The sequence below is a fragment of the Carcharodon carcharias genome, chromosome 15 (assembly GCF_017639515.1).
Source record: "Carcharodon carcharias isolate sCarCar2 chromosome 15, sCarCar2.pri, whole genome shotgun sequence".
NCBI lineage: Eukaryota > Metazoa > Chordata > Chondrichthyes > Lamniformes > Lamnidae > Carcharodon > Carcharodon carcharias.
The window spans coordinates 10,602,916-10,618,747 of NC_054481.1; the positions used below are offsets into that span (position 1 = coordinate 10,602,916).

The window sequence follows — 15,832 nt, forward strand, 5'->3', positions numbered from 1 at the left end:
CCTCATTTTCAGTTGGCCGTCTGGGGAGGTGCCAAACAAAAGTGTGGTCCATCCTTGAGGAAAAAGGGAAAATTGAAGTGTAAGCCAACATGAATTTGGGGTTTAATAAGAAATGTCACCGACAGAGATTTTGGAACAGGTTAACATGTTTTTTGTTGATTATTGTATCATATCGATGGAATAAAGTTGGAAGGAGACAATAACTGATAATTGGTGGAATGGTGGTAGTAGATCAATGAAATAACAAGCCGTAATTTATTGAACATGCTCTAATTGTTCTTCCTTGGTTCTTGCAGCTTGATCCAGAGAATACTGGTTTCATTGCTGTGGAGCACTTTTCCAATCTGCTTCAGAGCCATGAACTGCAGCTGGACCCCACCAAACTCGAGATGCTGTTTGCTCTTGTACAGAGCAATGAACAGGGCCAGATCTGTTACCAGGAGCTCATCAACCTGGTGAGTAACAGGTTAATGCAGAAAACTCGGCACAATGCTGATGTGAGAAATGTTACAGGGGTATCGAGTTATCCTTCAGAATAATATGTGACAGGAGACAGAGATGTTAGGCTGTGTAGGAATGCCATTGTGATAGGATACAGAAATACGAGGCTGTACATTAGCAACCAAGAGGTCTGCATCTGATTTTTGTAAAGGAATAGGTGCTTTTTTATATTCTCTGAGTGGAAACTCCAAAATCTTGAAATTCTAACACCTTGATATTAAAAGAACTACAGAAAAAAAAATTAAGGGATCATTGTAGAAAAAAATGGAACTTTAAAATATCCTTCATGAAGATGTTTTCTTGTTGTAGATTTTCACTTCAGTTGAGACAGGACAGTACAGTAATACCACTTTGAGTTGGATGGAGAGATACTAGGCTGCACAGTATGCAAATATGAGAGATGATACAGGATATTATGATGTGAATCTGGATTTATGGATAATACAATTTGGATTGTTTGTGACTCTAATGTTTATTCATCACAAATGCTTTGGTGTCATTTTAAAGACAAGAGAATGAATGGTTGACTGGTTCAGTGAATTAAATTGGTTGCATTTATTTTTTTTTTCACAATACCTGATGTAATATTGTAACTCCATATGCTGCCTGTCATTCTGGCAGAAATATTCGATCCAATGATTTTCAACTGTGGTCTCATAAGAAGCTTCCATTTCTTTCTCAGGGGTGCTTTTCTGCACTGTGGATCTTGACAGTTTACGAACACAGTTTGTTGTTAAGTTGTCACTGATAATTTTCAACATCAACATGTGAAAGGCTGTATGGAGAAATGGCTGCACAGGCAGCTGAGGGTAATGGCTGTATTACCTCATGGATTCAACTACATTTCAGGCATTTGAGGGCTTTTCTTTCTTCATAGCATGCAGGCATCACTGGCTAGGCCAGTATTTATTGTCTATCCCTAATTGCCCTCGAGAAAGTGGTTGTGACCCACCTTCTTGAACCGCTGCAGCCCATGTGGTGTAGGTACACCCACAGTGCTGTTAGGAAGGGAGTTCCAGGATTTTGACCCAGTGACAGTGCAGGAGCGGCGATACAGTTCCAAGTCAGGATGGTGTGGGGCTTGAGGGCATCTTGTAATTGGTGTTCCCATGCATCTGCTGCCCTTGTCCTTTGGTAGAGGTTGCAAGTTTGGAAGATGCTGTCGGAGGAGTCTTGGTGAGTTGCTGCACTGCATCTTACAGATGTTGCAAACTGCTGCCACTGTGCGGTGGAGCTAGTGAATGTTGAAGGTAGTGGATGGAGTGCCTATCAAGCAGGCTGCTTTGTCCTGGATGGTGTCAAGCTTCTTGAGTGTTGTTGGAGCTGCACTCATCCAGGCAAATGGAGGTTATTCCATCACATGCCTGACTTGTCCTTCGTTGATGGTGGATGGGCCCTGGGGAGTCAGGAGGTGAGTTACTAGCCACAAATTCCCTGACCTGCTCTTTTAGATACAGTATTTATATGGCTGGTTCAATTCAGTTTCTGGTCAATGGTAACCCCCCAGGATGATGATAGTGAGGAATTCAGCGATGGTAATGCCGTTGGCTGTCAAGGGGAGATGGTTAAATTCGTTCTTATTGGAGATGGTCATTGCCTGGAGAATTGCGAATTGCCTCTTATCCACCCAAGCCTGAATGTTGTCCAGGTCTTGCTGCATATGGAGGCAGACTGCTTCAGTCTCTGAGGAGTTATGAGGTTCTGAACATTGTGTAATCATCAGCAAACATCCCCACTTCTGACAGAGGGAAGATCATTGATGAAGCAGTTGAAGATGTTTGGGCCCAGGACACTACCCTGATGTACACCTCCAGCGATGTCTTAGGACTGAAATGATCAACCAACACCAACCCCCTGATTCCCATTGACTCCAGTTTTGCTCGGACTTCTTGATGCAATATTTGGTTAAATGCTGCCTTGATGTCAAGGGTAGTCACTCTCACTTAATCTCTTGAGTTTGGCTCTTTTGTCCATATTTGGACTAAGGCCATAATGAGTTCAGCAGCTGAGTGGCCCTGTAAGGACCCAAGTTGAGCCTTGGTGAGCAGGTTATTGCTGAGTAAATGACGCTTGATAGCACTGTTGACAACCCCTTCCTTTGCTTTACTGATGATCAAGAGTAAACTGATGGGGTGGTAATTGGCTGGGTTGGATTTGCCCTGCCTTTTTTTGGTCAGGACATACCTGGGCAATTTTCCACATTTGCCGCGTGGATGTCAGTGTTGTAGCTGTACTAGAACAACTTAGCTAGGGGCTTGGCTAGAGGCGCAGCTAGTTCTGGAGCGCAAGTCTTCAGTACTGTTGCTGGAATGTTGGAATGAATCGAATTGACTGAAGACTGACATCTTTGTAGCTGGAGACTTCAGGAAGAGGCTGATATGGATCATCCACTTGACATTTCCAGCTGAAGTTGGTTGCAATGCTTCAACCTCATCTTTTGAACTGATGTTCTGGGCTCTTCCATGATTGAAGTTGGGGATATTTGTGCAGCTTTCTCCTCCTGTTAATTATTTCATTGTCCACCACCATTCACGACAGGCTGTGACAGGACTGCAAGCTTAGATCTGATCCATTGCTAGTGGGATAGCTTAGCTCTGTCTATCACTTGTTGCTTCTACTGTTTGGCTTGCAAGTAGTCCTGTGTTGTAGCTTCACCAGATCGACACCTCAGTTTTAGGCCTGCGTGGTGCTGCTCCTGGCATGCCCTGCTGTATACTTCATTGAATCAGTGCTGAACCCCTGGCTTGATGGTAATGGTAGAGTGGGGAATATGTTGGACCATGAGGTTACAGATCGTGATTGTATACAATCCTGCTGCTATTGATCGCCCACAGCGCCTCATAGATGCCCAGTTTTGAGCTGCTAGATCTGCTTGAAATCAATCCCATTTAGGAAGGTGGTAATGCCACAATACACAATGGGGATGTCCTCAGTGTGAAGACGGGACTTCATCTCCACAAGCACTTTGCCGTGGTCACTCCTACTGATACTGTCATGGACAGATGCATCTGTGACAGGTAGATTGGTGAGGATGAGTGAAGTAGATTTTTACCTCTTGTTGGTTCCCAACAGCTGAAGACAGAGTCTAGCAGCTACGTCCTTTAGGACTCGGCCAGCTCGATCTGTAGTGGTGCTACTGAACCACTTTTGGTGATGGACATTGAAGTTCCCCACCCGGAGTACATTCTCTGCCCTTGCTACCCTCAGTGCTTCCTAAAAGTAATGTTCAATATGGAGGAGCAGTGATTCATCAGTTGAGGAGAGGTTGGTGTGGGAGGTAGGGGTGGGTGGGTGCGCAGATGGGGTCAGTTAATGGTAATCAGCAGAAGGTTTGCCCAGACCAGGTAAGGATGGCAGATGTCTTTGCCCTAAAGGGCATTAATGAACCAGATGGGTTTTGAGGACAGTCAATAATGGTTTCATGGTCTCCATTACGGAGACTAGACTGGCTTTTTCACTCCAGATTTGTTAATTGAATTTTAATTCCACCAGCTGCCTTGATGGGCTGTGAACCCATGTCCCCAGAGCATTAGCCTGGATTATCACTACACCACCCCCGAGGGTATCAAGGATTCAACTACATTTAAGCATTGGAGGGTGAAATTGAACTCCGGCAGGGTTGCAAAATGAGTGCTCGCAAATTGGCCTCTGCCAGGGTTAGTTTCTCACCTCTGATGATACATGCAACATTGCAGGAAAATAATGTTCACATTGTGGTGTAACGACATATAATTCACATTTCCAGAAGTACAGGGCAACAAAACAGCCTATATGTAGTATTGCTATAGGAAATATAAAGGCAAACTCACTGAGGCTGAACTCCTGGAACAGTGAATTATTAAACAGGAATGCAAGTCGGACATAAAGGCAATAATACCCTGATTCTCTGACCTAGTAATGTTCCATCCTGGGACTAGGTACTCACTGAATTTGCCCTATAGTGTTATCTTTAGATTTTTTTTGACGATTGAATTTAATAATGGTGAATGAAACAGGTTTTCACCCTTACATTAGCTTCAATGACTCCCAAATGATGTAACAGTTAGTTGCAAAGAAAAGCTCTCCATGCAATGTCACTCGTGTTTGTACCTGGTAGGAACTGGGTTGAGTGGAGCCCAAATTATTTCACATATGTCTCTTATAAGCATCACCAAGATGAAACGTCTAATCCATTGTCTTGGGCTGGATTTATTAGGCTGATCGCAGAAGTACCAGGACCATGTAAACCATTGCACCACCAACTTCTCCCATATTCTATGCATTCTAAATGGAGTGGATTACATTGTATATTGCTAGAGTATTTTATTCATGTATCATAAGTGCACAAACCCACCACACTTTGCTTGGGTTTATCATCAGATAGACTAGAACTGCAGTTCATGGAGGAGAAATTGAAGGTTATTGCATTCATATTTTTTGTTAAATCACTATTGGAGGGGGGGATGAACTTTGGGTCGTGATCTCCAGCATTTGATGTGCTGCCGAGTTGGAAGCTGGAGAATTCCAAGGGCACAATTTTCAGGTCGGCAGGCGGGCTGTTGGGGTGGAGAGGGAGGGGGAGGGGGAGGAGGACAGGCCCTGATGTAAGTGCGGGCGCGGGTGAGCGCAGAATGAAAGCTCCCTGAAGGCAGTGAGCTGCCTCAGGGAGCTGACAACTTCAGAAGTATTAAATAAAGATTTTTAAATCAGAACCAAAATGTCCAAGTATCACAAAGAGCCACTTGAAGGTACACGTTATAAAAACTCTGTCCATAGATTTTTATTTAATTTAATTTAATCATGGAAACCTCTTCCCGCCCTTGGATGAGGTTTCATGAAAAATGCAAAGGCCGCCTGACCAATTCGCCCGTCTGCCGACTGTGAGGTTGGACGCACCATGAAAAATTGGGGACAACCACAACTTTAATGGGCTTAATTGCCTTCTTAATTATCGGCAGGCACGCTTCCATCTTTCACGCGTGCCTGCTGACCGAAATATAGCGCAAGCGAGCGGGTAATGTTGGGATGCTCACCCCACATCACCATGCGTTATTTAACCCTCGAGCGGGCCCACACACTGACCTGAAAATTCTGCCCCAAGTGTGCAGGGCGCTTGCCTCAAACAGACATTTGGCAGTCTGCATTTGTAACTGGGGGTCTAATGCTGGTTGTGGAACCTCTACCAAAATTGTTTGGTAAATAGCCCAGCTCGTGTGGCGAATGCTCCATCCAGTTGTTCAAAGCTCAGAAGCTGCACTCCAAGCCCCGGAGATTAGCCAAGGGTCAATGACACGGGAGATGTACTGGTTGTAAGTATGGGATGATACAATAGTGGATAGAGATTTAACAGCTTCTCCTGTCCTATTCTCATACTACTGATGTCATACTGCTGAAGTACAGATCAGCAATTTACTAAATGAAAGTCGGCGCACACTGAGAGAGAGAAAAGTTTCCTTGTTAATGATGTGTGGAGCGTGATCAGCAGCTTTCAGTAAAGTCTATGGGCAGGATTTTTACTTTGTCGGGCGGGTGTGGGAGCAGCCGCGATACTGACCCACTGCTGCCTGCGATCAGGCCCTGACCGTGATTTCATGCTGGCTGGCCAATTAATGGCCAATTAATGTGAAAGGCGTGCTCAGAGCATCAGTGCTGCCGGGTGGGGGCAGAAGGCGCGTGAGTGCTGAAGTGCACGCGTGCGCGGGGGCTGCGGTCAGTGAGAGCTCCCTGAAGGCACAGAGCTGCCTCGGGCAGCTGAAGATTTTTAACATGACAAATAAAGAATTGAAAAGTAAGGAAAACATGTCTTCCTCGTGTGACTCTGTAACATGAGCGGGGACATGTTAAAGTTGAGTTTTAAAAGCTTTTTTCTAAATCACTGATTGAAACCTCATCTCCCGCCCGTGGATGAGGTTTCACAAAAAATGCAAAGGCCTCTTGGCCTATTCACGCGCCAGCCAATCGAATGGTTGGACGGGCAGTGAAAAATTCGATCTAACTAATTGATTAAGGGCCTTAATAGGCCTCTTAATTGTCGGCGGGCGAAATACTGCAAGATTGCGTGATGACATCGGGACTCTTGCCTGATGTCATTTCACACTATTTTACCTCCGTTCGGGTTGGGTCCATGCCTGCGAGACAAGGGAAAAATTCCGCCCCATGTGTGGGGTCTGGGTGAGAGATGGAGGGTGAGGAGTAGAAACAAACAGCAGACATGTTGCTTTGTAATGCACAGGAGATAAATTGGATTGTACAAGGAAACTTCTTCACCACCACTTTCAAACAGACACGGGATCAGACACAAAAGTTTTACACATTTCTGAGAGATAAAAACCATGATTACAAATACTTTGTTCTACCGCGAAAGTTGCTTTTACTGCAAAAACATTTAAACACTGTGAAGGTTCATTAAAATTAAGGACTTTAGTAATGTTTATATTTATTATGACAAAGGACCCCTAATGCAGTTTTGAGGCATCAATGAGTGGAGTGTGCAACTCTGTATGCTCTGTTCATTTGTTACCAGGCATTGTGCCATTTCCAGGACATTAGCATGTGGTGTTTACAGGAATTATTTTTCCTTTGAAAAATTCCTTATTTCAAGAGGATGTTCAAAACCCAAACATTCTAAACCCCAACTCATGACGAGATGAATTAGCACTTTGGTTGCCTTAAGCTGCACTGTAAACAAAGCACAAAGGAAGGAATAGAATGGATCATTAAATGTATCGTTGTCCAATTTCTGCAGGCTTTTCTCCCTAAATCCCACTATATTTATGTGTGAGATTGGCAGGAACCCTGGAGAAACGGTGGAAGCAGCTTTCTATGCCAGCCCTTCGAAGTTTTCACTGAGGCTACTGTTGTAAGATGTTGGGCTGAATAATACAGGGGCACGGGTGGGGGGGGTTGGTGGTGGTGGTGCCAATGCCATGCCCCTCCGGAAACCGCATCGGCACGGAGGCAACATGCTCCATACCAACTCGCCCCACAGTCATAAAGTGCTGCAGGGCGGACTAATGAGGGTCAAGGGGGACTTACGCCCCTCACAGGGGAGGCAATCCCACCCCCTGGAGCTGCCAGCTAATCCAAGCCAGCAGCACCAAGAAGGCATCAGTGGCAGCTACCAGGACTAGAGAAGCAGAAGTAGACCAAGGCCCATGGATCCCTGGTAAGTCTGGGATCCTGAGCCCCGAGTGTTTGCGTAGGTTAGGGAGAGAGGTGGGGGGTGAGGTGGGTTTAAGGGAGGGAGTGGATAGGAAGAAAGGGGGGGACTGTTCGGCCCAAGGGTTCACCACAAATTGGCAAAGAGTGACCTCCGCACCCCCCTTCCTTCCTGCCCTTTAAGCATTTGATTTTAAAAAATAAGGTCCTCCCTCTGCCAACCGACTGCCTGCATCAAACGTTTTATAGTGTGGACAGCATATTATAAGGGTCAATTGCCTTGATAACAAACCTAATTGGCCCTTAATTATTCATTTAAATACGCTGTAATATATGTGGGAGCTTATGTTGCAAGAATGGAACCTACATTCTCACTTGCTTCATAGCTTTAGCCAAAAATCTGATTAATCGCTCCTGTTCCCGTTGTTTTTCAAGTTTATGAATCTTTTCATTTGGCTCAGCAACCACTCTTGTAAGTTCAGTTGTCTTTGTTTCAGAGTTATCTGTGGAACTCTTATATAAGTTTAACAACTTCAGCTGGGCATTCAGTTCTTTTTGGAACGTTTCTTTCATGATCACTGACTGCTCCTTGGACTCTTTCAATTCATTTGTTAGATCTTCAAACTGTTTTGCCAATTTTGGTGCCTGCATTCAGTGCCTGTTTTACGGGGAGAGCTCAGGGGAGGATGGGAAGGTGACAGTTTGGGCGGCTTCCCTATTTTATGTGCCCCACCCACGAGAAACACACTGCTGGGGCACATAAAGTTCAGCCTGTTGTGCGTAGTTCAGTACGTTTTACAAAGGGGCTGTGAGCCTTATATAATTTAACAATAAGTGTTTGTTAACTAATAGTAACTATGTACATATACACAGTATAAGGTCTAAGCTAGGAGCTGTCTCCATGCTTGCCTTTTCACACATCTCTGTGCAGTCCAAGACTGCCCTCTAAACTTTATTCCTTTACATCACATTGTGGGCGTACTACACCCAGTCCCATGTTAACCCTTTCTATGCCAGAACCTTATACTACACCTCCCCGCAAGTCTTTATCCAACATACTTACAATGCAATCATGTTTACCCAACGTATTTCCATTACTTATGCTACCCTTTCTCCCCCACTCAAGTCTCTGTGTTTACGGATTCAGGCAGTCCGGAGGTTTTACAATTATTCCAGATCTTGTCTTTACCAAAGTTGGTGGGTGGTAGGCTCTGTTGCAATGGCAAACCTTGATGAGTATGAGGTTTGTATCAGATGCAGTTGTTCTGGAACTTGGTTGGTTGTCTTTAGTTCTCTTTTTGTGTTCTTTGGATCTGTTTTCAAAGTCTGGATTTGCTCTTTAATCTGCACATCTCATCCTTCGTGTTAATAATAAAAACAAAAAAACTGCGGATGCTGGAAATCCAAAACAAAAACAGAATTACCTGGAAAAACTCAGCAGGTCTGGCAGCATCGGCGGAGAAGAAAAGAGTTGACGTTTCGAGTCCTCATGACCCTTCGACAGAACTTGCGTTCGAGTCCAAGAAAGAGTTGAAATATAAGCTGGTTTAAGGTGTGTGTGTGGGGGGCGGAGAGATAGAGAGACAAAGAGGTGGGGGGGGGGGTGTGGTTGTAGGGACAAACAAGCAGTGATAGAAGCAGATCATCAAAAGATGTCAACGACAATAGTACAATAGAACACATAGGTGTTAAAATTAAAGTTGGTGATATTATCTAAACGAATGTGCTGATTAAGAATGGATGGTAGGGCACTCAAGGTATAGCTCTAGTGGGGGTTTTTTTTTTATATAATGGAAATAGGTGGGAAAAGGAAAATCTTTATAATTTATTGGAAAAAAAAGGGAAGGGGGAAACAGAAAGGGGGTGGGGATGGGGGAGGGAGCTTACGACCTAAAGTTGTTGAATTCAATATTCAGTCCGGAAGGCTGTAAAGTCCCTAGTCGGAAGATGAGGTGTTGTTCCTCCAGTTTGCGTTGGGCTTCACTGGAACAATGCAGCAAGCCAAGGACAGACATGTGGGCAAGAGAGCAGGGTGGAGTGTTGAAATGGCAAGCGACAGGGAGGTTTGGGTCATTCTTGCGGACAGACCGCAGGTGTTCTCGAACGCAAGTTCTGTCGAAGGGTCATGAGGACTCGAAACGTCAACTCTTTTCTTCTCCGCCGATGCTGCCAGACCTGCTGAGTTTTTCCAGGTAATTCTGTTTTTGTTTTCATCCTTCATGTTGTTCAGATTGGATCGAAGTTCAATAATTTCATCAGTTTTGGTTTCTAATTCTGCATTCAAGCAACTGTTCAGATGCATCAACAATTCCTTCTCCTGCTCCAGGCACTTTTCACGATGCTTACCAGAGACTTCTGATGCTTGAAGTTCATCAGGTTTTACTTGAGGTTCTACCTTTGTTGAATCTGTTTCTACAAGGTTATCATTTAGGTGTTTCAAGTCATCTTTCAAGTGTTCTACTTCTTGTGAGCAACATTGCAGTGTTCTCATAAGTTCTTGTTTTTCCTTATCAAACTTAACTTTTGCATGTAAAAGTTGGTTCTCTACGCTGATGAGTTTTTTTCTTAGTAGAGTATAATTCCTCTGCACTATACTTCAAGCTCACATTCTGTAATTGCTTTTCTGTAAGTTGTTTCTGGGACACTTCAGGCTCTTTTGTGAGAACTTTTACTTTCTCATGCTATTCTAGGTCTTTGATTTTCATTTCAGCCATTTTGTTTTTCAATGACTCAATGGTTTTCAGTAAGTATGAAGTACCTGGTGATCTGGTGTTTTTTTTTTCTCGTTTCTTGGTCTTTAGCTCCAAAATTGCATTTTCTGACCTTACTTCTGTCTTTTCTTTAGCTGCCTGCAGTTTGAAACAGTCTATTACTTTGCTTTCAGTCATAGTCAGGTGGCTCAGCACTGCTGCCTGCTGATGTAGTTTGGGTAATGTTTCCGAATTTTCAAAAAGATTCATTTTTAAGACTTCCAGAATGTCCTCTGCCTCTCTGATGCTGTCATTTGGATTGCTTGAGAATTGTCTTTTCCCTTTCATAGCTTTACTGGGGGCTTTCAATCCCTCTTTTTAAGCTCTGTGCACTCCACGACTTGAAGGTTAAAGTATTTGTCAAAGGCTTTTAATATATCATTAAAGCTGGTTGAGGATTCATCGATTCATTGCATTAGGTTAAGTTCATCAGCAAGTTCGTCAAATGAGTATAAAACCCGTTAACCTGGACTTCCCCTGATTTTCTATCTGATGTACTCTGGTAATTAAAAAAAATTCTTCTCCAGGACGCCCAATTCTGCATTAGGTTTGGCCCTTGCATGAGTCCAAACTGGTCTGGTAAGGTAGAATTTTGATCCATGGTCATTAATTTTTAAACGTGTGCACAGCTTTAAATGTTGTAAGGAACTCCAAGATGGCGCTGCTGAATGCTTCTTCACAACAAGGTTTCCCACGCTTGTCGGTTTTGGTGGGCTGCTGCAGTAATGGGGGTCGCAATTTCTATGTTTCAAATTTTCAGCAGGGACTCCTCGGTTTGACATTTCTGAGTCTTCCCCCACAGTATCTAAGCATTTTTGGGTCATGGTACCCTTGACTCCTGGACTCTGCTGGGTCTTTTAACCACCGATTATTTATTGTTTCATTTTTTTTCGAAGAGAGAGAGGTTGGCCGCCACGTGTTCAGGCTCGGACTCGGGACCCGGGCTGCTCATGGTGTGTTTTCAAACTGCAATTCTGATTGCTGCCAACTTAAAAGCTTTTTTAAACTTGCTCTGGCCAAGAACTTAATTTTTTTTATTCACCACTGCGGGGTCTTCCGACTCCGCACTCTTTGGATATTGAAGCTGGACTTCCACAGAATTAAATGGCATCTTCTGCCGCAGTGTGGCTTCTTCTTCCAATCCTGCTTTCAAGATTTTCTCTGGCAATCCCTTTCTGTTTTTAAGACAGGTCAGAATGCTTCTGCTTTCTCAACCTTCCAGGTTTTAAATTTCTTCTCCAGCTTCTGTGAGGTTCAGGTTTTATCCAATAGATGACACCATGTTGTAAGATGTGTGTAGTTCAGTAGGTCTCGTGAAGAGCTTCTAAGTCTTATATAGTTTAACAGTAAACGTTTATTAACTACTAGTAACTAGGTACATATATACAGTATAAGGGCTAAGCTAGGAGCTGCCTTCATGCTTGCATCTACACAGTCCTCTTTTCAGTCCAATACCGCCCGCTAGACTTGGGCCATGTATTCCTATACATCACACAGTGGGCAGCAGTGTAACCAGTCTCATGTTAGTCCTTTCTATGCCAGACCTTTATACTGCAGTTTTGTTTTCTTCAAGCACGGGTTGTGGGCTTCGCTGTCTGGGCCAGCATTTATTGCCCATCCCTAGTTGCCCTTGAGAAGGTGGTGGTGAGCTGCCTTCTTGAACCGCTGCAGTCCATGTGGTGTATGCATACCCACCAGTGCTGTTAGGAAGGAAGTTCCAGGATTTTGACCCAGCAACAGTGAAAGAACGGCGATATATTTCCAAGTCAGGATGATAAGTTACCTGGAGGGGAACTTCCAGGTGGTAGTGTCCCCATCTATCTGCTGCCCTTGACCTTCTAGATGGTAGTGGTCATGGGTTTGGAAGGTGCTGTCAAAGGAGCCTTGGTGAATTCCTGCAGTGCATCTTGTAGATGGTACATACTGCTGCTACTGAGCGTCTGTGGTGGAGGAAGTGAATGTTTTTGGATGTGGTGCCAATCAAGCGGGCTGCTTTGTCCTGGACAGTGTCCAGCTTCTTTAGTGTTGTGGGAGCTTGCGCCCATCTAGGCAAGTGGGGAGTATTCCATCACTCCTGACTTGTGCCTTGTAGATGGTGGACAGGCTTTGGGCAGTCAGGAGGTGAGTTATTCATTGCAGGATTCCTAACCTCTGACCTGCTCTTGTAGCCACAGTATTTATATGGCTAATCCAGTTCAGTTTCTGGCCCTTGTTGGAGATGGTCAATGCCTGACACTTGTGTGGCATGAATGTTACTTGCCACTTGTCAGCCCAAGCCTGGATATTGTCCAGGTCTTGCTGCATTTGGACATGGACTGCTTCAGTATTTGAGAAGTTGCAAATGGTGCTGAACATTGTGCAATCATCAGCAAACATCCCCACTTCTGACCTTATGATGGAAAGAAGTCGTTGACAAAACAGCTGAAGATGGTTGGGCCGAGAATGCTACCCTGATGAACTGCAGTGATGTCCTGGAGCTGAGATGACTGACCTCCAACAACCACAACCATCTTCCTTTGTGCTAGGTATGAGTCCAACCGTGAAGAGTTTTCCCCCTGATTCCCAATGAATCCAGTTTCGCTAGGGCTCCTTGATGCCACACTAGGTCAAATGCGGCCTTGATGTCAAGGGCAGTCACTCTCACTTCACCTCGCGAGTTCAGCTCTCTTGTCCATGTTGAACCAAGGCTGTAATGAGGTCAGGAACTGAATGGCCCTGGCGGAACCCAAACTGGGCGTCAGTAAGCAGGTTATTGCTAAGCAAGTGCCGCTTGATAGCACTGTTGATGACCCCTTTCATTACTTTACTGATGATGGAGAATAGACTGATGGGGCGGTAATTGGCCAGATTGGATTTGTCCTGCTTTTTGCGTACAGGACATACCTGGGCAATTTTCCATATAGCCGGGTAGATGCCAGTGTTGTAGCTGTACTGGAACAGCTTGGCTAGAGGTACGGTACGTTCTGGAGAACAAGTCTTTATAACTATTGCCAGAATATTGTAAGAATCCATAGCCTTTGCAGTAATCAGTACCTTCAGCTGTTTCTTTATATCACATGGAGTGATTGGAATTGGCTGAAGATTGGCACCTGTGATGCTGGGTGGAGGCTGAGATGGATCATCCAGTCGGCACTTCTGGCTGAAGATTGTTGCAAATGCATCATCCTTCTCTTTTGCACTGATGTGCTGGGCACCCCCATCATTGAGGATGGGGGTATTTATGGAGACTCCTCCTCCAGTGAGTTGTTTAATTGTTCATCACCATTCACGACTGGATGTGGCAGGACTGCAGAGCTTAGATCTGATCCATTGGTTGTGGGATCACTTAGCCCTGTCTAGCCCTTGCTGCTTATGCTGTTTGGCAGGCATGTAGTCTCGTGGTGTAGCTTGACCAGGATGACACCTCATTTTTAAGTATGCCTGGTGCTGCTCCTGGCATGCCCTCCTGCACTCTTCATTCAACCTGGGTTGATCCCCTGGCTTGATAGTAATGGTAGAGTGGGGGATATGCCTGGCCAATGAGGTCACTGATTGCGTGTGAGTACAATTCTGCTGCTGCCGATGGCCCACAGCGCCTCATGGATGGCCAATCTTGAGTTGCTAGATCTGTTTGAAGTCTATCCCATTTAGCAAGGTGGTAGTGCCACCCAACATGATGGAGGGTATCCTCTATGTGAAGGTGGGACTTCATCTCCAGAACGATTGTGCAGTGGTCACTCCTACCGATACTGTAATGGACAGATGTGTCTACAGCAGGCAGGTCGGTGAGGATGAGGTCAAGTATGTTTTTCCCTCTTGTTGGTTCTCTCACCGCCTGCCACAGATCCAGTCTAGCAGCTATGTCCTTTGGGACTCAGCCAGCTCGGTCAGTAGTGGTGCTACCGAGCCACTCTTGGTGATGGACATTGAAGTCCCCACCCAGAGTACATTCTCCGCCCTTGCCACCCTCAGTGCTTCCTCCAAGTGGTGTTCAACATGGAGGAGCACTGATTCATCAGCTGTGGGAGGGCGGTATGTGGTAATCAGCAGGAGGTTTCCTTGCCCATGCCTGATGCCGTGAGACTTCATAGGGTCCGGAGTCGATGTTTTGCTCTCCCAGGGCAACTCCCTCCTGACTGTATACCACTATGCCGCCACCTCTGCTGGGCCTGTCCTACGGTAGGACAGGACGTACCCAGGGCTGGTGATGGTGGTGTCTGGAACATTATCTGAAAGGTATGATTATTGTCTGTGAGACAGCTCTCCCAATTTTGTCGCTAGCCCCCAGATGTTAATAAGGAGGACTTTGCAGGATTGACAGGGCCAAGTTTGCCGTTGTGGTTTCCAGTGCCTAGGTCAATACCAGGTGGTCTGTCTGGTTTCATTCCTTTTATTGAGACTTTTTAGCGGTTTGGTACAACTGAGTGGCTTGCTAGGCCATTTCAGGGAGCATTTATGAGTCAACCACATGTGGGTCTGGAGTCACATGTAGGTGGGAGACTTCAATGTCCATCACGAAGACTGGATAAGGATGATAGGTTTCCTAAAGGGCATTAATGAACCAGATGGGTTTTTACAACAATTGACAATGGTTTCATGGTCATCATTAGACTTTTAATTCCAGACTTTTATTGAATTCAAATTCCACCATCTGCCGTGGCAGGATTCGAACTCAGGTCCCCAGAGCATTACCTTGGATCTTGGGATTACAAGTCCATCGACAATATCATTGCACCATCACCTCCCCGTTACTGTAGGAGATTAGGAGAATCTAGGTGGAAATTCTGCCCCATCTTTTTAAATCTTTTTATCAATCTAAATTTAACATTTATTACCATTACCATCGCTGAATCCCCAACAATCAACATTCTGTGGTTACCATTGACCAGAAACTGAACTGGACCAGCCATATAAATACTGTGGCTACAAGAGCAGGTCAGAGACTGGGAATTCTGCAGCGAGTAACTCATCTCCTGACTCCCCAAAGCCTGTCCACCATCTACAAGGCTCAAGTCAGGAGTGTCCTGGAATCTCCCCACTTGACTGGAAAAGTGCAGCTCCAAGAGCACTCAAGAAGCTCAACATTATCCAGGACAAAGCAGCCCATGTGATGGCACCCCATCCACCACCTTAAACATCCACTCCCTCCACCACCGACAAACAGTGGCAGCAATGTGTACCCTTTACAAGGTGCACTGCAGCAACTCACCAAGCCTCCTTCAACAGCACCTTCCAAACTCGAGACCTCTGTCACTCAGCAAGGCAAGGGCAGCTGACGCATGGACACACTATCAGCTTCAAGTTTCCGTCCAGGTCACGCATCCTCCTGATTTGGAAGTATATTGCAGTTCCCTTACTGTCACTGGATCAAAGTCCTGGAGCTCCTCTCCTAACAGCACTGTGGGTGTACCCACATCACATGGACTGCAGCGGCTCAAGAAGGTGGCTCACCACCATCTTCTCAA

At 45.2% G+C, this 15,832-nt stretch overlaps 1 protein-coding gene across 1 annotated transcript in view; it reads left to right on the plus strand.

Moving 5' to 3' along the window:
• Window positions 1-374: 374 nt before the first annotated feature.
• Window positions 375-15,832, plus strand: part of rhbdl1 (rhomboid, veinlet-like 1 (Drosophila)) — a 183,795-nt gene continuing 168,337 nt past the window's right edge. Inside the window, exon 1 of the mRNA XM_041207140.1 lies at window positions 375-455. Within this exon, the coding sequence (XP_041063074.1) occupies window positions 390-455 (66 nt within the window). The 5' untranslated portion in view covers window positions 375-389. The remainder of the gene's footprint in view (window positions 456-15,832) is intronic.